This window comes from Opisthocomus hoazin, chromosome 4 (assembly GCF_030867145.1).
Source record: "Opisthocomus hoazin isolate bOpiHoa1 chromosome 4, bOpiHoa1.hap1, whole genome shotgun sequence".
Lineage (NCBI taxonomy): Eukaryota > Metazoa > Chordata > Aves > Opisthocomiformes > Opisthocomidae > Opisthocomus > Opisthocomus hoazin.
Genome location: NC_134417.1, coordinates 48,449,377 through 48,477,276, shown reverse-complemented (window position 1 = coordinate 48,477,276; position 27,900 = coordinate 48,449,377). Strand labels below are relative to the sequence as shown.

At 40.2% G+C, this 27,900-nt stretch overlaps 1 protein-coding gene across 2 annotated transcripts in view; it reads right to left on the bottom strand.

Moving 5' to 3' along the window:
• The window catches only part of OSBPL10 (oxysterol binding protein like 10), a 138,024-nt gene that overhangs the window by 14,606 nt on the left and 95,518 nt on the right, over positions 1 to 27,900 (bottom strand). For both annotated transcript variants that reach the window (XM_075418958.1, XM_075418957.1), the window contains 3 exons: positions 24,331 to 24,485; positions 9,961 to 10,107; positions 2,601 to 3,084 (listed from right to left, as the gene is read on the bottom strand). In XM_075418958.1, the coding sequence (XP_075275073.1) occupies positions 2,601 to 3,084; positions 9,961 to 10,107; positions 24,331 to 24,485 (786 nt within the window). The remainder of the gene's footprint in view (positions 1 to 2,600; positions 3,085 to 9,960; positions 10,108 to 24,330; positions 24,486 to 27,900) is intronic.

Below are 27,900 nucleotides of genomic sequence, written 5' to 3'. Positions count from 1 at the left end.
CCTTCACATACCTTCTGACTAACAGCATCTTTCCACAATCTACGGCTTGCCAGACTAACTCACCCCATTTGAAATCCTGCAACGCATAAAATGCCCTTAAGTACAGAGAAAATTCTCCAAATTATGTTTCACATTGAAAAATGATGACGCTCTGTGTTACCAGATGTGTAAATACATAAAAATGTTTTTCTACATTTTAAGTCCAGCGGCTACTTTTTCTTAGTTCAGCAATTTACTCCCCAGTACTCACGCTGACCTCAGTCTAATACAGAACTTCCACTTCTGCAGCACATGAGAAAGAAATGCCTGCAGCAGATTCTGATTCTGCACAGCTTGACAAATCTACACACCAACTTAAATGGGAAGATTCTCCTTGGACTAAAATAAATTTTTTAAATTGTAAAAAGCATAGTTTTGAGTGAAGAAACTGCACTGCGAAGCAAACATTTTAAACTGAGTCTGTGAGGTTTAAGCTGGCTGTTTTCAGATGATAGAAAAGCTTCAGTGGTACAACTTCTTGCTGCCCATTGCCAGTCCTCAAAATGTAACAGCAATGCTTGGGCTGCACGGGAGTTCCTCCATCGCTTCCCAGAAATACTGTCACTGTGAAGCTGCTCCTTCTGCACTGCTTACAAGAACAAAAAAGATGAATGATATCTATAGATTGGTAAACCCAAACTTGTTCCCAAAATGCCCATCATGAAGACAGCGGCAAACTTTGCAATAAAAAGGCTCACCATTGCAGATGGTCCCCAAAGCCTGCCTCAACTCCTGGGACACATCTCCAGGATCATGGAAGAAAAAAAGGGGATGGGGAGAACTTATTCTCACAAACACATATTAAACTATCCTTGGGGTAGGGAAGTGGTTAATTCCTAGACCCTTTTTCTCAAAACTGGGACACATCAGGGCTTTGAAGTCTTAAATAAGCCCCACAGTAGACACCCCCAATCCCAGGGAACTGTGTGCGCTAGCAGCAAGAAAAAGAAATTTCTCTACTCCTACATAATTATAAGTGACTTTGTGTTTAATTTTATTTCTATTAAATAGCTCCCTTCACTGAGAAAAAGAGTACCAGAAATTAATATCTACCAGAAAAATGCAGCAAGTTAAACCAATGACTCAGGGTGGCAGTCGCACTGTCAGGAGACAGACAGAAAGACCAGTTTCCTTCCTGACACTCCCTTCCCAAATTCCTTAACTCCGTATTAAAAGCAAAATACCTAAATCATAGGAAGAAGGAAACAGCCATGCTATTATAGACTTTTAACTATTGCAACAATATCAAATCCAGTAGTAAGGAAGTTGGCCTCAAGTTGTGTCAGGGGAGGTTTAGATTGGGTATTAGGAAAAATTTCTTTACTAAAATAGTGGTCAGGCATTGGAAGTGGCTGCCCAGGGAGGTGGCGGAGTCACCACCCCCGGAGGTGTTCAAAAAAATGTGTAGATGTGGCATTTCAAGATATGGTTTAGCAGACACGATGGTGATGGCTTGATGGTTGGACCTGATGATCTTAGAGATCTTTTCCAACCTTAATGATTTTATGATTCATGGCTCTTCTACAAAAAAAGGGAATATATTGCCATCAGCAAAAAGCTACTGTAGCCCTTTCTACCGTTTGAGTTTGTTCACTAGTTCTAGCTAGTAGAAGCAGCAGAACATATCTGTACATTCTCACCACAATTGTTTTGTTGTTATTAATAAGCAAAACCGAAACACTGCATTTCCCACTCTACTTTTTTACTACCTTTAGTATCACAGTATTTAACATAATGATGAAAAGAAAGAAGCATTTACTCTAAGTTGTCCTAGTACTTCTGAGACTGCAGTCTAAAAACTAGTTAAGACAAAACACTGAAAACCATACAGAGGAAATTACCCTCAAACGGCACAAGGGACTGACTACATTGCTCAGAAACATTAAATCAATACATTAGCAGTCAGTAACAACACTGGTACAGGTGTGCTTATCAGTTCAGATCATCCATTAAGAATTTGTTATGATTCCCTGTATTTCTGCATTCATGCTGAGCAATGACTTCTCACAAAGCAGAGTGTATACGTATGATATAGCAAATCACGATTTATACCTCAACCACATGACTTTCTATAAAGCTTGACATAATACACTTTGTAAACACTACAGAAACCATGATTCTTTGCAGAAACTATGTAAAAAGAATGTCAGGCTTAAGTGAAAACATGTTTTGTCCTATTGCTTTGTTCCAGTTGTGCAACTGTCCCACACTGAATTGCCTATTACTTTAAAAGTGAGCAAGACAAATAAAAATGTTGTTTCAGAATATGCTGTCAGTAGCCATTTGTTACAGCAACTTAATTATACCTGAACCATAGCCGTATGTTAACAGACTCACATAAATCTAAGCACAGTTTTATATATGTAATGTGCGTGTCTCATTCTGCCTGGACAAAAAAAAGTTCTATGAACCCTCCAGTTTTAACTCCAAACTTCACAAAAGCAAATAGCCACAAGGTTCAAACGAAAGGTCAAAGGGAGAGCAAGCAGGAAAACATCTGGATTTCTGTTGACACCCACAACATTAGCTCAAAAAAACCAAAATAAAAGCACATTTCTTACCTTCACCTACCATAGAAACACCTATTGACATGCCCATAAACTTGCTTTTGGTCCATACGTGAGCGTTCACACACATTTTCTTCTCTTTGCACTCACAGTAAAAGCAAGATACTGGTGGATGATGGGATACTTGTTCAGCTACAAACCTCAGCTTGTAGCACGTGGACTGCTCCTGGCCAAACTCCTTGGTTGGGTCCTTAGAAACCGTGGAGGCACCGTTAGTTCTGAATGCTTTCACTCTATCTTTAGGCACATCCCACGAGCAATGAAACGTTTCACCAATAACAGGGTTATAGGGCTTCTTGGCAACCGCTCCCTTTCGGCCTTCGTGAAAAGCTGTGAGATAATACTCCACAAAGCAGATAATTCTTTCCTCGGGAGTGGCTCCAGCTGCAATTGACAAAAACAGGTCTGGATGGGCCATGAAATTTGCATACATCTCCAGCAGGGATCTTTTCTCCAAAATAAATGTTGGAAGCACTACCTGTATGCAAAGCAGACAAAGGCAGATATGATTTCCCCATGATCATACTACCACGGGGGGAGGGGGGGGGAGAACAGATAAGACAGCTGCAGTTCTGGCCCTGCCAAGTTTCACGACAGCGCATTTTCCTTCCCTGCCACAGCGATTTCATTTTCTCTGCAGTGTAAATAACGAGCGAAGAAAAAAGCAGCGACTCTGACAGCCATGCAGGCTGCTTCCTATTTCATTATGGTTCTCAACAGCAGCTCACACAACAGGCACAGGCTGTTCCGCTCTTGTGGAAATCTGCCTTTTCTTCTCCTCTCAGTTAACAAACCAACCATTGTTCTCCTTGTTTACAGGACATAAAAACATACTTTGATGTCAACTGATTCTCATCAAACATCAACAAACTCAACTAATCATAACCCTCCAAAACAGGAGGGGCAAATCCTCCCAAACCAGTGAAAGATGAGTATTTTCTATAAAAATACATATCACAAATATCAGCAGTGGAGAGTGTAAGGGGTACACCTACCCATTCTGGCAAACAGCTGGGCTTCCAATTTCGTTCCTGGGCCCTTGACCACTCACTGCATATGTATCAGCTCCTTTCCAGCCTCTAGCAAGCCAAGCCAACTAGATCCAACCAAACCCAAATCTCAAGTGTGTTTCCAAGCATAAAACCATGCGAAGGACCCTTCCCAAGAGGCTACAGGCAAGAAAACACCGCCCGTTTAACTCCCTCTGCCCTACACTGTCATCGTATGTGCCATGTCCCCTCCCACCTCCCAGGCCGAACTCTTGCCACCCCTATGCTCTCCTGTCACCCCCAGGCACACGGTATGTGTCCTCAGTTTGAGATCGCAACATACTACTGTGGTAGGCCCCGGCATGCCTTCACCTTATTTCAGACAAACGAAAACTGCACAGACTGTTACATCAATGCCCTGGGACTGGAGAGGCTCCAGGGCGCCCAGAAAACACCTGGGACTGAGCACTAGGCAGCCTGCACTGGAGGGAGCCAGCCCTGCGGGATCTGGGTGCAGTCTCTAGTGGCTCACCCAGCAATGCAGATGTTGCCAAAGTCACCCACTTAGGAAAAACACTTTGTTAAAAGTTTTCAGTCAAATATCCTGGAGTGCATTGCAAGGCAGAGAAGGGCTACAGGACGTAAAATACTTTCTCTCCATTCCTTTTCCCTCACCCTCCACACCTTGCGCAGGACCATCCCAGGGGCACTCAGAGGTCACTCCTGCACGACCTACAAGGAACTTCCGGCACACACAGATTTGTCTAGAATCAAAGTGGCTCACAGAATCACAGAATCACAGAATAGTAGGGGTTGGAAGGGACCTCTGTGGGTCATCTAGTCCAACCCCCCTGCCGAAGCAGGGTCACCTACAGCAGGCCGCACAGGACCCCGTCCAGGCAGGTCTTGAATATCTCCAGAGAAGGAGACTCCACAACCTCCCTGGGCAGCCTGTTCCAGTGCTCCGTCACCCTCAGAGGAAAGAAGTTCCTCCTCATGTTCAGACAGAACTTCCTGTGCCTCAGTTTGTGCCCATTGCCCCTTGTCCTTGCTCAGTGATGCCAGATGCAAACCCAACAGCTGTCCTGTATTAAAGCAACTCTCCTGCTTTTCTCTTTAATTCTTCACTGCATTTACTTTCTCCCTTTCCCAAAAGCAAAGGTTATTTACTGCAGGCAGGGAGCCACCATTCAAATAAACACATTTGCTTTCCCCCCTGCTGCTCCGGCTTCCTATTCTAAGTGGGACCAAAGCACAGTTCAGTCCTTTTGGATCCCATGGATAATCAAATAGAACCTGCCAAACTTTTATTCATCATTTAATTCTTTTCAAATAAAACTTGTAAACATGAAAAAAAAATTCCACTCACATCACCTCAAACAGTCTTAATAGCTACACAGTAAGTCAACAGACCATGACTGAAAAAAAAATGAAAAACAAAAAACAAAACCAAAATCCTACCCACCAGATCACCGCTCCATTTGGTAACATACACGCTCATTCTCTCTCCTCTTCTGTATGTTACTTACATACATACCGTCTTTTATAGGCTAATAAATCTTACAAGTTTAGATCTAAATCAAGCAAAGTTCCATCTGTAGTATCTCTCTGCACCTACTCCGTAAGCCTTGAGGACTCTACGTGCTCTCTGTTACCAACCTACTGAGGCCCCAAAAGATGCAGGACCCTAATTTTACACCAGGAGTGGCAAACGACTGAGTGCTAAAGACAGCCTACAGTCCCCATGGTGGTGTGACAGCAACGGGCTGAGGAGACTGGTTTTTAGATGTGAAATCTAAAACTTTGGAAGGCAAACTAGAAAAGCAATACATTTTCTTAAGGTATTTTTAGCTCTTCAAACAATTCCATCTTACTTGCAGCATTCTCATACTGACCAAATACTCATTATCCAATATAATCTTAAAAAAATGCAATTCAGCACTACTGACCCTCAAAACAGGATCTCATTTTAATATTAATTGTACAGTCAAAGATCAGGTTACCAAAGGGGAAACTGACAGCAAAACACTGAAAAAAAACCCCAAAACCATCACTGCTGTCTAGAAACACTAGCAGTGACCATCATGAGTTCACTGCACAGGCTTGAAAGGGCAGAGAAACTCATTTGAACAAACAGCTCTCTGCATCTCATTATGTCCAAGTGTCTTTCTCTAAAAAGAGTGACCTTTATTAGCACAAATGGAGGAGAAGAAAACTACAGATCATCCTTAAGATGATGCAGATTTTACGGTACAACATTAAGACTGCTGTGGTTTCATCCTGTTGACTTGCCCATCTAGTCCTCCTATCTGCTCTCTCAAGCACTAGCTGTGCGCTTTGCAGCTACACACTTAACACAGCTACACCAACACAGCCACTAAATGAGATGTTGCGAATCACTGGACTCTTATTATTCAGTTTCAAGAATCAATTTAAAATCCGAATAAAGCTTAAACTCCAGCTCAAATTTTCTTGCTTTAAAAGCCTAACTAAAATGGAAACTATATCCTTAATTATAGCAGGAAAGGATCCACTGCAAAACACAGAATAATTTAATTTTTCCACAAAAGAAGGAAGAACTACTAGTGAAAAATATTTGAGTTTTAAAGCTTACACAACTCCAGTATTACAAAAATATGCCTAGAAAACACTGCTTTTTACTAAATAATCTCCTAGCCTCAATGTTTCAATACGCAACACCACAACACACATAGTAAAAAAAAAAAAAACAACAACACACCACTCTATTATTTTTTAATTGGCCCCATCTTGATTTCTGCAGAAATAAGCAAATTTAGAAACATATGGCAATCTTCTTTCCAGCGTTGGACTGTCATGCACTTGTGCTAGTGCCCTGGCTTCCAAAGGAATGAGTTTTTCAACCCTTCTGCAGCCAAACAGAATGCACTGTCCAGAAAAACACACTTAAGACCTACGTTCTTTACATGGGTTATGGACTAGAACACAGAAATTTTTTTTTTTTTTTTGTAATTGCATAAAAAGGTCAAAACTGTCTATTTTTTTCCTCTGAGAAAAAGCCACCATGACAACCAAATGGACAAAAAATAAATACCAAGTTGCTTAGGTCTGAAGCAAAAAATCTCCTGATTACATTCTAAAATGTTAGAATAATCTCTGTTCTCATTCTTTCACATGAAAAGGAAGCAATTTAACAGGCATTCTTCCATCTTCCTTGAGGTTAAAAAGAGGATATTAGTTCAAAGCTAGATCGTAATCTCTTAGGTTTGAATTCACCTATACTTAATTAGATCCAAATGCAACTGAGAAAAATAAGAGCATGACTTCTTAAGAACATTTATCCCCACTGCTATTTACTGTGAGCCATAACATGGCTGTCTGCACCATTCCTTACTTTTTTCAGACAATCTGACCCAGGTACCCCATGCTGAGATGTCCTTTTCTTAGAGGTACAAAAGCTTTCCACCACCATCCGTGCCACTGTGAAAATACAACAAGCTATTTTCATCCCATTTATATTTTAAAATTACAAGGTAAAAGTATATTGACAGGCAAATTGAAAACTTACAACATCCTGAACATACTACAATGCTAATTTACAACAGGTTGATACTCTGCAGAATTACTGGCAGCGCTTTTACAGAGAATGGCAGCCCTTTATTTTTAGCACATATTAACTGCGTAGGGACGGTGAGGGAATGCGGGGGAGCGATCACCCATCTGTACAAACTGCTAGCATTAACTGCAATCCATTAGATGCCATTTGCCGACAAATTTATCAAGCTGTCAGTGGTTTTTGGCGCTATTTTTCATTTTTTAAAAGTCCAAAGAACTGACAATTTGGAGACTTATTTTTTGCCCAGCAATTCCGATTTTAAATGAGGTTTGAAGTCCTAGCCCAGTTTTGTACTATGTTCTGCTGCTGTGAACTGCTCCCCCCCCAACTCCCTGTAGCAGCTATTGAAGTCTATCCGGCAAACGCAGAGCCTAGCCTGTTCTAGCAAATCCCCACGCACATGTAATACTTCATTGCGGGTGTCTTCCTTCACAGTGGATTTTTACTGTTTAACTAAATCCTCATTAAAAGGCACATCAGCATGACACATTTTAACAGCGAAGCACCTCTGCCACATTAACTGTGGCTATCATCACTGTGGGAAATTCATGTCAGCGCAGGCAAGGCCAACACTAACATAAGCAAGCACTCCGTAGGAAAAGGAAAAGATGCTGTTTCCTCTGATATGGTACACGAAGGCAATGATTATACATCCACAACCAAAAGCCACCAAGGGCTCAGAAGAGTTCATGTGTGTATCGTGTTACAATCCATCGCTCACAAAACGAACCGAAGAAACAACCCTAAGGAAGAAGGCACAGGAAAATCGAAACATATAAAACACCCTCGGTATCAGCAGCTACTGTGCCACAACCACTTCCAGCAGAAGCTGACTAGCATCAAGGCTATCTGAAATCTGACCTTCAGAAGAATAATGAAAAATGAGAAGAGATGCAGCCAACAAACCAAGCTTCATCGTCACATTTGTGGCCCTAAGGGCCTCATGTCAGGAAGCAAAGTTAATAAAAAAAGCAGCCAGCTGTCTCGTAATTTATTTTTTCTAATCCTCAAAATGGTCAGAAAAGTGATGTGCACATGTGGCATGTCTCATTAATACTCATCATATGTGTATCCGTGCATCACACAGACCAGAGATGGATCTAACTGCCATATGCCTGTTCCTCTTTTCAGACTGTGGGTATTACATACTGTGTATACAATTCATGCATACTAATATTTTGCCACACTACAGATCTGACAATATTCATTACTATCCTCAAAAACTGTGCTCTAAGAACACTATGTAAGAAATAAGTTATCACACATATTTACCTTCCTAATTTTCTTGTGTCTACACTTCTCTTTTTTACAGGAATTTCTCTCATTTACATTAACTGCCTGTCTTTGGGGTTTTTGCCTCTTCTGCCATGACAAAAAGATGACAGTGGAAATCAGGGAAGAAAAATCTTGTTCATTACCAAAGATAAAATGTTTTGACAACACAAGAACGACAGATACGGAATCTTAATCTGGTTTAAACCCTATGGACTCAGACAGCCTTAGCAAACCAACACAGAAAAGAGGAAGAGCTATGAAAAAATTGAGAAATGTAAGGAAAAAAAAAAAAAAAGAAAATGAACTGTACATAACCCCCGACATACCAAGAAGTGACAGGTATAAATTATTCACAAATGAAATGATGAAACTTTTGTTCTGTTTACAACAAAATATTAATTTCTGTGCAGCTATTCAATAGCTATACTTAGCAACAGATCGCAGAATTGCTCAGTCTTAAAACTATTCTTAAATACTATCAGTTGCTCCAGAGGAAGCCAAAAAGACTATATTGAGAAAGCCTTATTTTGTAAGAAAGTGATAGTAAAAACATATTTTGATTAGTATGTGAGACCAAAAGGAAAGCAGATGAACTCTTCAAAATATCCAAATACCCATGAGAAGAATAAGTAAGTCAGAATGAGCTCTTCTTATTTGTGGGAACTGGGTTACAGAGGTTTTATTTGCCTTTTTTTAAAAGCAGAAAACCTTTGTGGAAGGAAAGGGTATTCCCTATCTTTACAAAAATCTACTTGATTATTAAGTCCCATGAGAAGGTTTCGCTGAAATGTAGGACTATTCAAAAAGAGGCATTCCCTGATTCCAGAACATCTGCCCCACTTCCAAAACCCTAAGGACTTATGGGAAATTTCTCAGACACCATAACTGCTCTGATCATATCAGTATGGATAAACTCATAACAATACTAGTTCCAGGACCAGAAGGTCGCACAGAAGGTTAAACTGGTGAGCTGCTTAGCACAGACAGGAACAGTGATACATTGAAGACTGTAATTCCTATCATGTTTTTTTTTAAGCTCCCAAGTAAGTAAATGGAATCCAAACCACAAAGCAGTAACCTGAGCACATAGCTCCTTCACCCATAAAATTGACAGTATGGTTCCTCACACACTCAGTACACCTTGACTTCAGATACATGTAGGATACATACACAATATTTCAATTGCTTTGAAAGACTTGGGGGGGGAGATGAAGAATTTCAGGGGTTTTTTCTTCTTTTTTCTTCCCTTTCCCCTCCAGGCAACCCCTCATCCCTAAAATATCTGATGCACTCACTTCTTGTGAAAGCCTGCCTAGCAGGAGACAGCACTCCATAGCTCTCTGGAACCACACCCTTTATGAAGGGGCAAACTTCATCGGACACAGGGTCAAAACACGCTCAACAGGAATCACATGCGTGCACGTGCACACACAAACAGAAGGATGAGAAGAAGAAAAAAGAATGAACAATTCTACGACAGATACAGTATCCGTACCCTAGTAAGGTCCATGCCAAGTTTGAGCTGAGAGATGAGGTGGAGAATTACGCTACGTTGATCATCCATGACTCCTAAATCCTCCTCTTCATTATCTTCCGTATCTGTCATTTCATCTTCAACTAGGATCAACTCCGAAGCTGAATGCTGAAATGAAAAGAAACATCACCATCTGGACAAAAACATACAGTAGGATTTTTTTCCACTATATGTTTAAAAATGGAGTTGTCTCAACGGAACCAAAGACAGCCCGTGTTAAAACCAAGAAAAGGTACAAATTCAAAATAAAAAAATCCAGTGATGGCTTCACAGAGCATTTTGATCCTATCCTCAGAACAAGAGTAGTAAGTATCGGATGCTAATTTACATGCTGTCTTCTCATATTAATATTGCAGTGATGCCAGAAAAATACACAGCATACTGAAGCAACAGACCTTCTATTTACTAAATAGAAGTACACTGTTGAAAATGAGTCTTCAAGAGTTTGTTTCATAAAACTCTCCAGCAAATATTCATACTTCACACCTCGATATTGCATGACCTGATTTCACACTAGTTTTCTCCTTTCATCTATCCAACCTCCAAGTTATATATCTAAGAAAGTCAAAACTATTAATTGAAGGAGATGAAAAGAAGACTATAATTAAAGTACACACCTTTGGAAAAAAACCCAAAGACATTAGATTTTGGGGGGTAAGGCAATTCCATGAAGTAGTAATTATCTTGTTCAGTTCATTAAAAACACTCTGCAAGCCTTCCAGGTATATCTCCAGCTAAGTTTTTTGTACTTAAAAAAGTTGAGTTATATAGCTGAAAAATTTACATCCCAGCATTTCATTATTCACCAAGATTTCCATGCTAGCTACAAATGTTAGCATTCCTTCATGCTATATAGCATTTTTGCAGAAACAGCTAGTTCGTTACACAAAATGAGAAATTTTTCATCTCACTGTGAAAGTCTTTGCAACTGAAAAGCTTCATTAAAACCAGCTGATATTCAGAAATAGGTTTCAAAGTAATACTTCTGAATGATCACACTAGAAGACCCCTCAGGTGAACAGCAGCTTGTGTAAGGAGAATGTCTCTGAAATTTAGTTACTACAGATGTTTCCAGGACTTGAATAAAGTGTTTTCTCCTTCTCTCTTTTTTTTTTTTTTAATTAAATAAATGTTTAGGTAGCTATTCCCAAAAGAACAGCTATTTGGTGAAATCTAAGGACATCTGAAACACACTTTACAATTACTTTATTTAGAAAGTAGAATATGTAGATTACATAAAACAGAATCTGGTGAGCTGTAACCTCAACAGCTTGGAGCTTTTCAAAAGGACAAAACCACACTTTCTTCTTCCCAGTCCCTCAGAAAACAAAAGGATAGAACAGTAAGCCCTTTCCTCCCAAAATGCACAGTGTTATCTTCCAACTGACTCCTTACTGACAAGTTTAATTAACATAAAACCTGACAACCTCATACAAAATTATCAGTCGGGGAGACATAAAGCACCGAAGCCCAGCTCAGCTGTACAGGCTACGAATGATTCATTTGGAGGGAGCATGGAAAAAGCCGAATCAGAACTTACAGTAGATGCTTCCACAGGAGGTTTCCCTTTGATCCAGCTTGACCTCATTGAGAGCACTGAGCTAGCGAATAAGCACTGCTGCTTCTGCTACTGCAACACGAACCCAGCTCGCAGCAAACAAGCTCCAGCAGGAATTAACAGCGCTAGAAAAAAAGCAAGGGAACTTCCCCTCCTCACTGCCACACCCCCCCCCCCCCCTTTTTTTGTTTTTTGGCTATCCGATGAGTTGGAGAGTGTGTGCTGGATGTCAATCTGCTCCTTGCGTTTCTAGTCACATGGCATCGAGATCAGCAAGCTTAACTGCGCACAGCTCCAACTGGGAAATGGTGCTGCTGCTTCCCAGAGGATATCCTGGTGGGCTGCTCTCTTGGCACGGGGCAGGACGGAGGGGGCACGACTGTGTGTGAGTGTGCACAAGCCTGAGACAGGGGGAACACGCTAGCAGGTAACAAACTTCCAAGTGAACGTGTTGACAGCTGCATAACCTTTACTTGTTAACAGCATCAGAAAATAAACAAATTACACATCGACAAGTTCACAGACTAAATCATATACTAAGAATCTTCTTCTTCTCCTGAAGATTGCAGATTCAGCCAGGGACAGAAATCCTTCTTTTTTTCCTGCTAATATATCTTAGGTTTTCCAAGCCTTCCAAACCGTTACTAACAAAATAGCAATCGCCTCTCATTGCTAGTCTACAAAATGTGCAGAGTGAGGGCAAGCAACCCTTTCCTACCTCAGGAAAGCAGTGTTTGCATTGTTTTAAATCAAAGATTTTCTGCTCATCAGGGAGGGTAAGTAGAATGCAACATTAGGATCAACCCTGTTTAACGGCCATTCTGCAGTAAGAACTATAATTTTAATTATCTCAGCTATCCCCAATTTTAAGAACATGTGCAAGGGCATCAAAAATCCCACAACTCTACTACTAGAGTTATCAACATACTAGTGACCTTCAGTGCGTGCAGAATGACATCAGCTGTCTTCATCATTTCTCGCTTTCCAAGAAAATAAGAGCTTAAGCAGCAGTTTACAATTTATGTTACAGGAACCGAACAGCAGTCATCTTCAGTAACCAATATCCTTCCTCTATTTTCTTCTTTTCTCATTAGCTGTTCTTATGTAATCACTGAATTACTTTTTAAGAGCACAGAAAACAGACATTTCTTTTTTAAGTAATGCATATTTTCTTTAAGAAAACCCAACCACGTAAGCACAACATAGGGTGTGTGGACATACAGCCACAAAATAGAAAGCTACTGTATCTTTAAAGTGGCATACAAGTCCAGTCGGGTTTGTAGTTCTTTTTCTTTCCACAGAAACAGCACGCAGTTTAGTAGTAGCCAATGTGCAAGCATAGAGTAGCACGCAAAAGATTATGTTGAGTGATTATCCTTTAATGGCAGCTTTTCTGAATTACCAGACAAAATATATCAGTAAAATGTAATTGCAAAGCCAAACTAGGAAAGCAGTGATTTGCTCCATTCCTGTGTGGTCAGAGCACAATATAAAGCTATGGAGCTGTGCGCAGCTCAGCTTGGGAATGAACAGCACAGCTAGACCTGGGTGCTAACCCCAAGAATCAAATACCGACCCAGTTACAAACAAGCACCAAAAAGGGACTTGTATTTAAAATCATTTTAATCAAAATGAGTTTCCAACACTGAGCTGAAGCACCAGGATTTTTCAGAAAAATCTGAATGGAAAACAACAGATCATTTCTAGAAATCCCAGGAAGGGATTCACTTCAAAGTTTAAAGGCAGAAGACATGAAAACACACGCCGGCAGAGATCGATTTTAAACAGGCGACTTCATTACAAGTGGGATCGATTAATTTGGACAGGTCATCCACTGGGATATGAAATGGATGTTCTAGTCAGCAGTCTTCATCAGAAACCATGCTGATTCTTTTTTAACAGATGAAACCTGTAAGGGAAAGAAGTTGTTTCGGATGGAAACATTCTGCATTTTACAAAAAACATCTTCAGGAAAAAGACAATTCTACAAGCCTGGGGTTGAATCACAGAGTTAAAAGCTATGTTTCTGTCAAAGGGCAAACCTGCCTCTGTTCTTCCAAAGCCTCTTCCACAAGTTAATTTTTCAAATTAACTGCTGTGCTGTACATCAGTTTTTAGATAATTAGTTCAGTTATAAGGCTCAGAGCTCCGTTTCCCAACAAGTTCAGTTATAAGGCTCAGAGCTCCGTTTTCCAACATGCTTCACAATCCGTATCATGCAACAGTACTGTCAAGCATGACATGGATCTCATCTTGTTTCTTTGTTGGGAGGGAGAGAATGGAATATACAGAATCACAGTATCATTCAGGTTGGAACGGACCTCTTGAGATCATCTTGTTCCACATCCCGCTCAAGCACGGACACCTAGAACCAATTGCTGAGGACCAAGACCAGCTAGGTTTTGAGTATCTCCAAGGATTCAGACTCTACAACCTCTCTGGGCAACCTGTGCCAGTGTTTGACCTTCCTCATGGTGAAAAAAGCATTTTCTGATGTTCAGATTGGCTTTCATGTGCCCACTGCCTCTTGTCCTGTCACTGGGCACTACTGAGCAGACTCCAGCTCCCTGTTCTTCACTCCCTCCCATCAGGTACTTAGACAAATTGGTAAGATCCCCCCGAGCATGGTGAAAAAAGCATTTTCTGATGTTCAGATTGACTTTCACGTGCTCGCTGCCTCTTGTCCTGTCACTGGGCACTACTGAGCAGACTCCAGCTCCCTGTTCTTCACTCCCTCCCATCAGGTACTTAGATACATTGATAAGATCCCCCCGAGCCTCCTCTTCTCCAGACTGAATAGTCCCAGCTCTCTCAGCCTCTCCTCATGTGAGGGATGCTCCAGAACCTTCATCATCTTTGTAGACCTCTGCTGGACTCACTCCAGTAAATCCAGGTCTCTCTTGCACTGGAGAGCCCAGAACTGCACACAGCACCGCACGTATGGCCTCACCTGCCCCAAGCAGGGATCACCTCCCTCCACCCATGGGCAACACTCTTCCTAAAGCAGCCCAGGATGCTGCAGGCCTTCTTTACCACAACAATGCATTGCCAGCTCATGGACAGCTCCTTGTCCACCAGGACCAGGGTCTTCTCTGCAGAACAGCTTTCTGGTCACTTGGCCCCCAGCCTGTACTGGTGCAGGGGCTTATCCCCAGATATCCCCAGATGCAGGACTTAGCATTTCCCTGTGTTGAACTTGATGAGATTCCTCTCTGTCCAGCCTGTCAAGGTCCCTCTCCATGGCAGCACAACCCTCTGACTCATCAGCCATTCCTCCGAGGTTTTTTTATCATCTACAAACTTGCCATGTGTGCACTCTGCCCCACCATCCAGGTCATTAATGAAGATGTTGAACATACTGGCACCAGTACTGGCCCCTGGGGTATGCCACTACTGACTGGCCTCCAATGGGACCTTGCACCGCTGATCATAAGCCTCTGGGCCTGGCCATTCAGACAGTTTTCAATCCACCTCACTGCCCACTTGTCTAACCCACACTGTCAGTTGTCTACGAGGATGTTATGGGAGACAGAATCAAAAACCTTATCAAGGTCAAGGCTAACAACATCCACTGGTCTCCCCACATGCACCAAGCTAGTCACTTCACTGTAGAGGGCTATCATGTTGGTGAAGCATGATTTGCCCTTTGTAAATCCATGCTGACTACTCCTGATCACATTCTTGTCTTTCATGTGTTTGGAAATGCTTCCCATGGTTAGTTGCTCCACCAACTTCTCATGGATCGAGGAGAGGCTGACCAACCTGCAGCTCCCCAGAAGTTACCAGAACATACTCAGATGTTCCTTCTTGACATTCTTGAATCTAGAGTGACATTTGCTTTCTTCCAGTCTTCATCAACATCTCACAAACACCATGACCCTTTCAAGACAATAGATGGTGACCTTGCAACAACATTGGCCAACTCCCTCCATGCTCATAGGTGCATCCCATCAGGCCCCTTGGAGTTATGTATGTGCAGCTTAAGTGCTCCCTAACCTGGTGGTCCTCCAACAAGCGTAAGTCTTCCTCCAGACCTTCTCTCTGATCTCAGAGGCCTGGTATTCCTGAAGGCTGATATGACCAGTAAAGATTAAGGCAAAGAAGACATTGCATAACTCAGCCTTTTCTCCATCACAGTAATAAGCAGAGACAATACGTACCCTGACAGGGACACACTGAGGACTTGTACAGGACTCATAAGGCAATTCTTCATATAATTACCGCAAAATATCCTAAGATTTTTCATTAAGGCATGAAAAAGTTTTTATGTAGTACAAAAAGGACTGTAGTCAGGAGCAAGAGGATGAACCTTAAGAACTTAAAATACCTGTGAAAAAAGATACCATTTAATAATATTCCAAGGGAATTAGTTCTTAAGTCTCTCTACATTCAAAAAAATTGCAAAAGACACTAAAAAAATAACACTGTACGAAACATATCTGCATTGAGAGAAAGGTAAGAAATACAGTATCACATCATAAACAATGTTAAAAAAAACCATTTCTAATGCAATACAGATACTAATGAAGAACAATTTCCTGAAAGGTATTCAGTTTTGTTTTGAGAATCAAATTTTCCAAAAGCAAAAATCCTATAAATACAGCATCTGACACTGACCAAAATAAGTTACTCGGAATTCACAAGCCTACAAATGACATGGTGTGGAAGGCCATTCCCATCACTAGCCAGGCAGGACTTGAGAGATTGTGAGGGGTCTGAAAGTCACATACTTATAACTTTTGGGGACCTGAAGACAAAAGACTCTACTGAGCTGCAGGTTGGTGAGAGGAAACTAACATGGTGGAAAGTATGGCAGAGGCTATACTCTCTAGACATCCCCCTGTATTAAAAGGAATCCTCTCTAGAATTAGGTCCTTGTTGAGAAACCTGGAGAACTAGGAGCAACTTGCCTCATACTTCCACAAAGCAGTGAAAGAAAAACTTTTTTTGGTAAGGGACCCAGCAGGCAGTGGTTAGTCAACCAGCAGAAAATACAGCACACCGATAAGGGAAGGCACCACAGTCAAGTGAGCCTTTGCTCCCATTGATAAAATCTCTAGAGAAACTGCAACGATTTGTGCAGAGAGGCTGTGGGACCTCCACTGTTGAAGGTGTTCAAGACTTGACTGGATATGACCCTGCGCAAGCTGACCTGATTAGCTCTGCTTTGAGCAGTGTTGAGCTGCAGGACCTTTGGAGGTCCCAGCCTGGAGTACTCTGATTCTGCTTGCAAAACACAGTAACTGAAAAGTTAGGAAGAAACAAAACTGTAGTCATTCAGCCAGCTGTAATTCTCTTCTATGTCGCTCTGTATGCTAGCCAAGCAAATTTATGGCAGAAAAATGCTACCACGTTAGTCAGTAATATACCATTCACATATGCAAAGAGGGCACATAAAGATGGACAACTACAAATTTAACCTTTACAACCATCTGGTCTTGCATTACAATTCTGTATGTAAATCGAGTTCTCACAGTGCTATTTCTTGTATGCAGTATCACATGCCAGCATATTTGTAAGAGGAAAGAGATGTCCCATTCACTATACACATCCTAATTGCTGCCACACATAAATAATACAAACCACACTTATTTTGTGTGCCACGCACACAAAATAAAATGAGAGACAGTCTCAAGTCTTTCAAAAGAAAAATAAATCATTATATATCATACCAGGAGAACACAAATTGAGCCTAGAAGATTGTCACCTTTCATACAGCTAACTTCTTGAGGCCAGCGGAACACTCTACTCGAAAGGCTTCTAAGGTTTGTTCTCAGCCTGAGCAATGCTTGGTCTATCTCAGACTCTGAAGATGGCTGTGCGGTCTCTCCATACTATAATGTAGAAGAGCCCTGCCTCTTTCAACTTCTCCTTCCAACTCGTCCTCTGAGACAAAGTTTTATAATTAAATATTTTCATCCCAGCTGTTTCCACATTCTGGACTTTTCAAATAAAGAACCACTCGCATTCATCACCACAAGCAGAAAACCCTGGTTTTTTTCTAGCAAGACTAGATGGAACAGCTGAAGCCAGTTTGGATGATGCTCCACTAGGCAAGATAAAGCAACTCCAACCTCAGACAAATACTCTTTGTAGAAGATTTCAGCCCAACTTACTGAAGTCTAGCTAAGTAATTGACAGTCTTAATGAGATGGGTAAGCTTACTAATGGGCAGTATTGCCAAACTCACATAATCTAAACATACTAAGGAATAAAACTGACAGCACAAAGCAAATCAATTGGTGCACAACAAACCAATTAGCACACAATCCTGAAATAAAATTAACATTAGCTTCAGAGTTCGTTTTGCAGAGGGCACAGGTTTTATAATGAACAGAGTAAGCAGTTGATCCATTTTAATTCAATTTTTCAGCCTTACTACAAGGCAACCTAAGTTCTTTATATTCCAATGATTAGTTTTCACTAAATTTCACTAGTAATTATGGAATGCCACATGAATCGGCGTCGCATGTTTGTTCAGATTAGATGCAAATTTTGTATTTAAGCTTTATAGTTTTACTTGAAGTAGAATATAACTCTCAAATAAATTATACAGATAGCAGCTGGAATACATGCATTTTGGAGGTGGGAGTGACTCAACGAAATGCAATAGCTTTCACTGGAGTTAAATTTTTCTTAAATATTTGCATAAACAGTTTTACTAGAGATTGTTTGCCAACACAATAACTATTCCAGAAAGCCATCAAAAAAACAAAATCAAAACTAGCTAGATTATCTTAGTTATTGTCAGTGCTGCTGTAGCAGGCTTAGGGTCACTTAATTCTACTTTTAGTGTAATTGTACATTTAATCCTTAAATATACCTTCCCTTGATTATCCTTAAATATACCTTCAATTGATTATCTCAGATTTCATTTTTTAGATGGTCTCCTAGTGAACGGATTAACTGGTACAATCTTTGCCTAGAGATTAATTTATCCATCCAAGTCATTACAGGCCATTTACTGTGCTCTTCAGCCCAAAAAGTACTTAATCATGCAGAAGGCAAGAAGTAGAGCACATGCAGAAATCCTGTAATGTCTGTACTAAACAGTGAAAAGAGACTCTCTGTAATACTGCAAATGCTGCCTTCCCACCCTGATCTGTTCTCTTTCCATTACTGCCCTTGTGGCTAGCACTGTATGCTCATGGCTAAGCTGATCTCCCAACATCATACAGGTTTATGTCTACTACAGAAAGGAACTGGGAAACACTAGGAACAATTTACACTAGGAAACAATCCACCGTCCTGGGCAAGTCTGCTGAGACACAGATAGATTAAAAAAAGGTAATACTGCATTACAAATAATTTGTTGTATCTAGCTTAGTTTCTAAAATTGCAGGAGCACTTTAAAAATTATTTCTTAGTACATTCTGTAATAGCTCTAAAGGCTATAACGTCCTCTGTAAAGGATAAAGTATCATCATATTGGGATGTATACTAGCCCACAGATAGAAAACAACTCCAGCTTGAAAGTGACTATCACCTGCAGAGACTAGACAAAAACACATAATCTTTTAAAATTAAGAACTAAACAATTCAGTAGCTACTGTAAACAGTGCAGTTCCTTCTTAGAGTTGAAAACATTAAGGCTCAGATCATCTAGGGGACCGAAATATCTTTAATAACCTGGACTTGACTGCCCTTGCAATCACTATCACAATTAAAACCCGGTTCAGCAGTTAGGTAATCAGAGCTAAAGCCTCAATCCTACAGAGCTAAAACTTCAATCCTATTAAAAAGACACTTCAACATGGAGCATGTGTACAGTTTCTCATGTGCACAAGCAAGAGAAAGTTAGGGACAGCAAATCAGAGAAACTGTATAGATACGAGATCCACAAGATGGAGAGAATCAGCTAGCATGACATTTTTAAGGCATAAAACTCACATGCAGAGAGCTAAATCGCAGATGTAGCTACAGAATGATTTTTGTAATAACTTTTAACTGAACTGTTAGACTGCAAGGAAATTATTCCTTCCTTCTCAGTTCCTGCATAAGAACAGCCTGTTTCCCATTTGTGTTTGGCTGCCAGGGGAAGCATTTGGCCTGCAGTTGTATTTTGTCAGCTCAGAAGGGAAATTCTGACACCCAAAAAGACTACTGGTTGAACTGGAACAGTAGCTCACACATGAAAGTGATTCACACCTTTATTCTACTTAGGCACCACGTTTATTACAACTGAATTTACTACCAGACTCAATATTTTAAAACTAATCAATTTCAGTGTCTCTTGAAAGGAATTTCAAAACTAAAAACGCTTAAATGAAAGAAGCAGCATCCTGTTTACTGCAGACTAGACAGACCAAGTTCATGTCACAGCTCTGAAGAGCATACTCTGGCATAATCCATACCAGTTCTGCTTTAAGGGAAAAACCCTAAATAATACCTTGAAATTATAACACAGTTTATGCCAAAACTCCAAAGTGGTTCACTAGGGGATGCACAACAGTATTTTACATCAACTCACATCAGATGGAGAATAGTTCTGTTCAGCTCAGCCATTATCCCTGCTTCCACCTGATGTTTCAGGTGGACAGAACAAAAAAAATCCAAAAAAGGAAACTAACTAAAACCTGGAGGCTTATTAAAAAAAAATATGAAAAATAAAAGACAAAAGGTGTTTGATCCAGCATTTCGCTGTCAGGAGTTCCTTCTTTCAGTGAAGATAACAGGCTTTAAGTTCATGCTGTCCTATAGCACAACCCTAAAAGAAAACTCATCTGGCAAGACAAAACAGCAACATCAAGAAAGGCCATACTAGAGTAGGCAAGGCATACACAGGAAAATAAATCTCTGCCACAAAATCTTGTATTTTCTGAACTACTGTAAGCAGTATCTCAAATGATATCCCTGCATTTGGAAGTAAGAAACACCCTAAATTACAAAAGCAAGTAACCACCAACACATTATCTGAAGAGAAGAATCTTTAGCTGCTACATTATTTCACCAGGAGAGAAATGCTGCATTCCTGAAGCTGCATTCCTGAAACCCTGACAGTGTGACAGATCAAAAAGAAAGGTTTTACTTTAGTTATTTACGGCATTAAAACTCAGCTCCAGAAATTACTATATCCCTCAAGAATACTTAAGTATTCAACGAAAATTGCATCAGATGAGCCTTGTTATTCCAGAGGAGAATTACAAAGATCCATGCTTCTTCATAAACATATAAAAAACATGTCAGAGAACAAATCGTTGGTTTGTTAATGATGTTGCTTAATGCACTGCTGCAAAGTCTACATGCTGTGCTGAGAATTAACACAGCTATCGCTAAATACATTCAGCTACTTGGTCATGTTGCCAGAAAACTACTGCCACTGACAGCATGCTATATGGGAAAGATTCCTCGGCAGTCACACAGCCCCCAACATAACAAACATCTCTGTTTTCTTTTTAAAGTCACTGATCCACATACCTAAAATTATCTTTTCCTTATAAATAACATTCTATAATATAAGCAGATGAGTCGGTTGTTCCTCAAGGGCAGTAATTTAATGGGTTTTTCTATTTCAGACTACAGGTCAATTCACAATTTGTTTGGTCGGTACGTCTACTATATTATGCTGAGTGTTAGTCAAAAAGCTCTCTCCCATCCCTTTGGGGTAATAACTTCTGACTAAGAGACAGAGGTTATATCATTAAAAGTATAGATTTTTTAAAATAAAAATCTAGGCCTAGTCAAAGAAGAAATTAGAATTAATTTTGATAGCACTGATAGAAGAACAGCACTCTGTTCTCGTAACTTCTGTAAAAGCAAGGCTCACTTCTTGTGGCAGGTATATCTTCAAAGCTGAGCCTCATTAATACACTAGCAGTTTCTTCAGAAATTAGGATCATACTGTTCCTAGTTTGGGGTTTTTAAATAGAAAGTTATTAAGAGAAATAAGCTTCATTTGAATGACACTTGCGGATTCCTCTTTTCTTCTACATCTAAAAGAGGCTACCAGATAAACAAAAAAAGAAATCAGAGTCTTCATTGTTAAAAATTTGTCAAACAATAACATCTAGGTACCTGTTCTCTGCTCATACCATGACAGTTATTAACAATAATGTATCTGGACTAGGAAACAAGTGGAGTGTGATGATTTGCAGTTGCTTTTATATATAATTACACATAGTAAGTAATTAGCACCGTCAGTGCCTTTATACTGTCGAAAACAAACTGGCTACTCAGTGCCAAATCTAGGCTACTGCCTTGGACACACAACAGGCCAGAATATATTTAAAAATATATTTAAATCCCGCACGCAGAATTGTTAAAGTGTTCAGTCAAACACCTTTGATAGCTTTAGGGGGTGTCAGACACCATCTCCTGGGAGGAAGAACTTCTTCCCTCTGAGGGTGACGGAGCACTGGAACAGGCTGCCCAGGGAGGTTGTGGAGTCTCCTTCTCTGGAGATATTCAAGACCCGCCTGGACAAGGTCCTGTGCAGCCTGCTGTAGGTGACCCTGCTTCGGCAGGAGGGCTGGACTAGATGACCCACAGAGGTCCCTTCCAACCCCTACTATTCTGTGATTCTGTGATTCTGTGACTGCCTGGGTCAGGTAGCATCCTTAACAGGGTAACAGTTACGCTGCTCAAAAGATTTTTCTCTTCTTCAAAGTCTGTTCTCCCACTCTCCTTCCTCTTGTCACAACAAGAAGCAGCTCCAGCCTCCTGTTTGACACTTCACTCAGCCTGGACAGCTGGGCAGAACCTGCAGCACTCCAGGAAAACCCCACCTCCTCTCCCAGCAAAGGACCCGACCACAGCAGCCGAGAGGTGTAGCCTCTGTAACGGCGCATGACAACTTGCTTGATCTGAAGATGAACATGAAAACACAAAACCAACAACTTATGTTTGGAAACATAACATATGTTTGGAAAGAGCTTCCAGGAATGAATCATGATTCAGGTCACTTTCTCGAGACAAAACGAAATTTCTGCTTAATAAAGTGTACTACCATAAGAAAAATTACTTGCACAAGTCCAGCTGCTTCTTATTGCTTCAAAAATCCACAAACCTCCACTTAATGCACCTGCCAAAAACACCATCTTCAGCTGAACTTTTTCTAACGTAAAAGTCTTATTTATTCTCTCTTTTTTTCTTCTCCGTTTTTCTTCTTTTTTAAGTGCTAGTGCCCCAGGGCCTCCAAATGCAGGCTGCTGATTTCAGGAAGACTGCCCATAAAGCACTGAGGATTCTGTCTACAAACAGTGCCATGCTCCCTTGCTCATATCCATCTCTTCAAGGGTACTCTCTCCTCAATAAATCATGAGTTCCACAAGCAAAGCAGTATCTCAAGCCACATGCGCAACTCAGAATCTCTCATCAGCAAGTGAAGGGGAGGAGACCGGACTTTAAAAAAAGTTGTCATTCAAAACAAGTCATCAATGGCTCAACTCAACTGCAAAATGATACCCTGAGATGAGTTAAATCAGCTGCCACTCTTTAAGTTCTTGCTGCAAAGCCCATGCTTCCCCATCCCATTTGGCTTTACCAGGTGGTGAAGAATAAAAACATCCAAAAAAACCTAATGAAACAAATTGCAGTGTATCAGCGAGTAAAGTAGTAACTCCCAAAACAATATTCTTAAATAGCGTCTTGTCTTAAAAACACACTGTACGAACTGCAGTTGGCTTACCTGAAAAAGAAATTACACAACTTCCTAATAAAAAGCAATTACAGGTAATTTAAACACTGTGATTAATGGACACTAGGAGTAACACAATTTGAAATTACTTTCTAAGGACAGACCTGGAAGAGGACCAAAGTAACACATAATATTAAAAAAAAAAATCTGTTTTCTCCTTGGGTTTTCTGAACTATATTCAATTCAAGATACTACAAAAGAACTGGAAAAACAAACAGCTTTATTGATGTCCCCAGCCATTACACATTTTGTTAAAGGTGATATAATTTAAGCCATTCCAATTGCCAAAGAGCATTCACTAGTAGAAAAGGGTTTCTTCAGCTCTCTCAAAAACTTCTTCCCAGTTCTCCAGGCCTCACGTGCTCCAGGTGCCCTACAATCTGTGGGGTCTCAGGGTGGAGTGTTTTCCTGGTGGGCAGCACTGGTAACCGAAGCAGACAGTAGAAGCTGGAGAAGTTTGGCATGATGAGAGACTTTCAGTGCATGAGATGCCTGATACGCAGCTGTGAGCCTCCTCAAAGAGTCGATGCTTCAGAACTGCCCTTTACCAAGCAAATGCCACAAAAGCACAAATCAACAGGCTGGTGTAGGATGGTGTGGACAAGTTCTGCCCGTAATCACTTAACAGGAAAAGGGGTCAGAAAACAGTGTATTTTTTCAACTGAAAGAATAGTCAGCTATACTCAAAAGACACTCACAAGCAAACAGCAACATGGAAGAACAAGTAGCAAGCAAATGTTGTGGTCCTAGAGTGTCTCTTGTTTATCTCAAATCAGCATAAAAACCAAACAACTTTTTCTATCGCCAGAAGACAGACACGTGTACTGCCAGTCTGTTAAATGTTTTTACAAATAGAAAAGAGACTGTGTGCTTGCCATAGCCCACTGTGTCTATCCAAAGTACCTCAGAGAAGCAAAAGCACACAGCAATATTGTCAACATATTTTTCTAGATTTTAGAGCGCACTTTCGCATGAAACTTAGCATTTTCTCAACTAATTTCAAATGAATAGGGTACTGTAAAGAAAGTAGTACAATAAGTAATTGATAAAAGCATCCACCACCATACATGGTTTGCATCTAACTGACGTGAAGTCTCAGATACAACAGAAATGGCCTACAGAGACCCAGCACGCTTACCTCTGTATTTGGTTGTAGCGCCTGTGCATCCTGGGCTGCAGATGGTACTATTGCCCACGTAATGTTGGCACTAGCAGATGACAAGGAGCTGAGGGCACCGTTTCTCAGTTGCTCTGTGGAGTGCGACTTGGGCCCAGGCCATCCCAGGATACCTTCTAGAGCAGAAAATGGGCGTCAACTTACAAGAGACACATTACAGATTTCTTCCTTTCATCTCATCATTCTACTAATACAAATCAACTGCTATCTCTTCTCTGCTTCCATGTAAAGTTTTACTTTAGTAACAAAAATACTCCAGCACCTTCTATGCCAACTCATCTATGGTAAGTATTTCTAAAACTTAATGAAGGAAGATTTTTAAATGTTGCGTCTACCACCAGGTAGAATTATATACACAGTTTACACAACCTGGCATGCCTTGGTAATTAAGCAAGCATTCTCTATCCCCTATTTTCATGGTTATGAAGTTACACAAGTTAAATCCTCCATTTCTTCTGCCTAAAATCAGAGTTTTAAGCTTAGCAGCTGTATTTTATTTCTGTCTGTACTACTAAAAGCTCTTTCTAGATGCCAGAAAGATTTAATGGTCCCAAGACCAAAGTTTAGAAGAGGTCTTATTAGAAAGATGCACATTAAATATGAATCAAACAGAACTAGACATCAGAACAATCCTTATTTCTGGGGGCACATGATTTCCAGGATGGGCCAGTATTCAAGGATGGCAAGACAGAAAGAATAATCAGCTAAGGAGAACGCAGAGTTGTTCCTCCCTTACTGCTCTAAAACATAGCATCAACATTCAAATCAGTAGCCCTCAGCATAGGACTTAAATTTCAGCCATTAATTACACACCGCTATAAAATGCAGATATATGGATAAGAAAATTGCAGCTCTTCAGTCATTACCATAATTTGTATACGAAAATACAATTAGCGCCGCAGGGAGGAACCCCCCCTCGCATCACTGACAACTTTTTGAGATGACCCAAATCAACACAAAGTACATTAAAGAACATGCAATTTCTCCTCTCCATACCACCAGGGGTTACCAGAGGCTGCCTCCTAATCACAGTAAATGGTTTGGTCTGGTGAGGTAATGCTGTGTACTATTGTATTAACATTTAGATTATTTAAAAATGGGCCATGAATCCTATAGCTGATCTCCTACCAAATTCTAAAAATAAAATAATAACAGAACATTATTCTCATCTAAAATGGCACCAAGTTATGATGGCATGACAAAACTTCAGCTCTACTTACTTAGTGTGATTTTGTGGCACCATCTTCTGCTAACAAAAGCATAGGCAAATACCTAAGTATAAAATTATTTTCAAAGATCTGAGTAATAAACAAGCAAAAAAAATCCAGCTTGCTGCTTTTTTTTTTTTTTTTCCCAAACTCAAATTTCCCATTGCCAAAGGAAGAACATCTCTGTGGCTCTGCTGTCAGGCCACATACTGCAAAGCTTTTTGGGTTTCAATGACTTTGAGGACTTTGGACAGTAGATGCTAGAAGTCTCAGTCGAGTTATGTGAACCACGTGAGAGAAAATGCAAGTATCAAACAAAACGTCATTTTCTTGCATTGGCTCTACACGTTGGTCCTACACATCAGGAAGCCAATATCTGCCCCTATTCCAAAGATGGAGTTAAATTCAACACACGGTGTTGGTATAACAAGGCAAGGGATGAAGAGCACAGTGACTGTAGTCATAGGATCTCTTTGCCTGCTCCTCTGGTCTTGAGCAATTTGCTGCTAAAAACAAACGATAAACCCAGATCCCTCACAGCAAGCTCTGATTCAGAGGATAACTTCCAGATTGTTTTGGTAGATCCAAAACAGACTCTCATTCTGCACAGGAGGAAAGAAGCATACCGTCAGCATGAACACTAAAACTAGATTGGAAATTTTCAAATAAAAATATTGGTTCCTTGGAAGAAATTCATGTCTGTAAATCGTTAAAAAATTTTTAGTCTTTAGAAAGGCTAATAAAGTAGAGTTTTCAATGAGAAAAAACCTAAGAAGTTAAAATAAACTTGTTTCACTTTTGAATAGCCACAAAGGGTTTTATGCAGCTTGCCTATGCTTCTCACTCTTCATTACTTTGCGGTAACAAATCTCAATCTATTTTGTTTGTCCCTGTGAAACAGATGAATATTGGATTATTACTGCTATTTTCTTATTACAGAGAGACAAACACAACCAAAGAACCCACCACACCTGACTTCTCTTTATGCCAATCTTTGAAAATAAGTCATCTGATCATTTCCTTACACTATCCATTTTCTCTCTGCACACACTATTTTATTCTTTAATTTTTTTTTTTTTTTTAAATCTAATTTCTGTAAACAAGCACAAGAAAAAGCTCCTCACTTGAACAAACACCTTGCTTCAGGGGGAACTTTTAATTGTGAACATTTACTTCACTGTCACTTACATATTTTTTAAAACACTGTACCAGTTTTCCTCTTCAGTACAAACATACCATAAAAAGACTATTTACTTCATCTTTCTCCATGCATTTTAGAGACTCTCTTACAGAAATAGAAATTGTTAAGAGCTATGCAAGCATGTTTTTCCACCTGTCCAAAGGGCAATGCTACCCTCCCACAACAGCAAATCTTGTCAGCTTAATCAATTTTTAAACGGATCTTAACAACACATTATGACCTAGCCAACACCAACAGGATGCCAAGAGTCAAGGTCCAAAGGATAAAGCACGTCTGCTTCCTCAACACCTCTTCATACGAGAAAAAATGTCTTGTTAAATTCTATCTGCCTAGAACTTGACTACTTAGCAGAAGAGACATATACAGTAAAAGATATTAGTCATACGCCACAGCAACCTAAGAAAACAACAAGTCAGCTCTCTGAACAAGTTGAAAAAATTCCATGCCTAGTTTCCAAGTGCCATCAGGGAACCTTTGATGATGTTTAATCTAAAAATCTCACTCTTGAGATGTCAGCATTCTCGTATCATCCCAGAGGAGTTGCCATATACCTAATATAGCAACCCAGTTTTCAGGCAAAAGCAAAGTATCAGAAATAATCTTAAAATCAACTTAGATCAGAATACAACCTCTATGTAGAAAGGACACAACAACACGGCTCCTACTTGACTCACATTCAGCTGTACATCAGCTGCACTAGTAGAAATTACTCTTAGCACAAAATAGCACAGGTAGTTGTTCTCTGTCCCGTATCATACCAAATTATTTTATTGATATTCACTCTCCGCAGACTAAGCTGCCATCGGTAAATAACTTGATCCACTCCCAACGAGCTGCCATCTTTGTCACTTTCAGGCACTCAAAATTTTCTATTGTTAGCTCAATTCCTGTTCTTTTAAAGACTTCAAGAAGAAAAGAAAAGATATAAAAGCTAAACATATTTTGAGAAAGCTTATCTTCGGAGATGGATAAGAACAGGAAGAAACTGCTGTCACTGTTTTGTTTTTAAGCCAGATTTTTGCTCTGTTCTCAGTCATAGCCAAAGACAGCTGACAGAAAGGTAAATTCAATTCTTATTTTGATACATTTCATAGTTCTAAAGAAATTCTCCAGAAAGGCAGT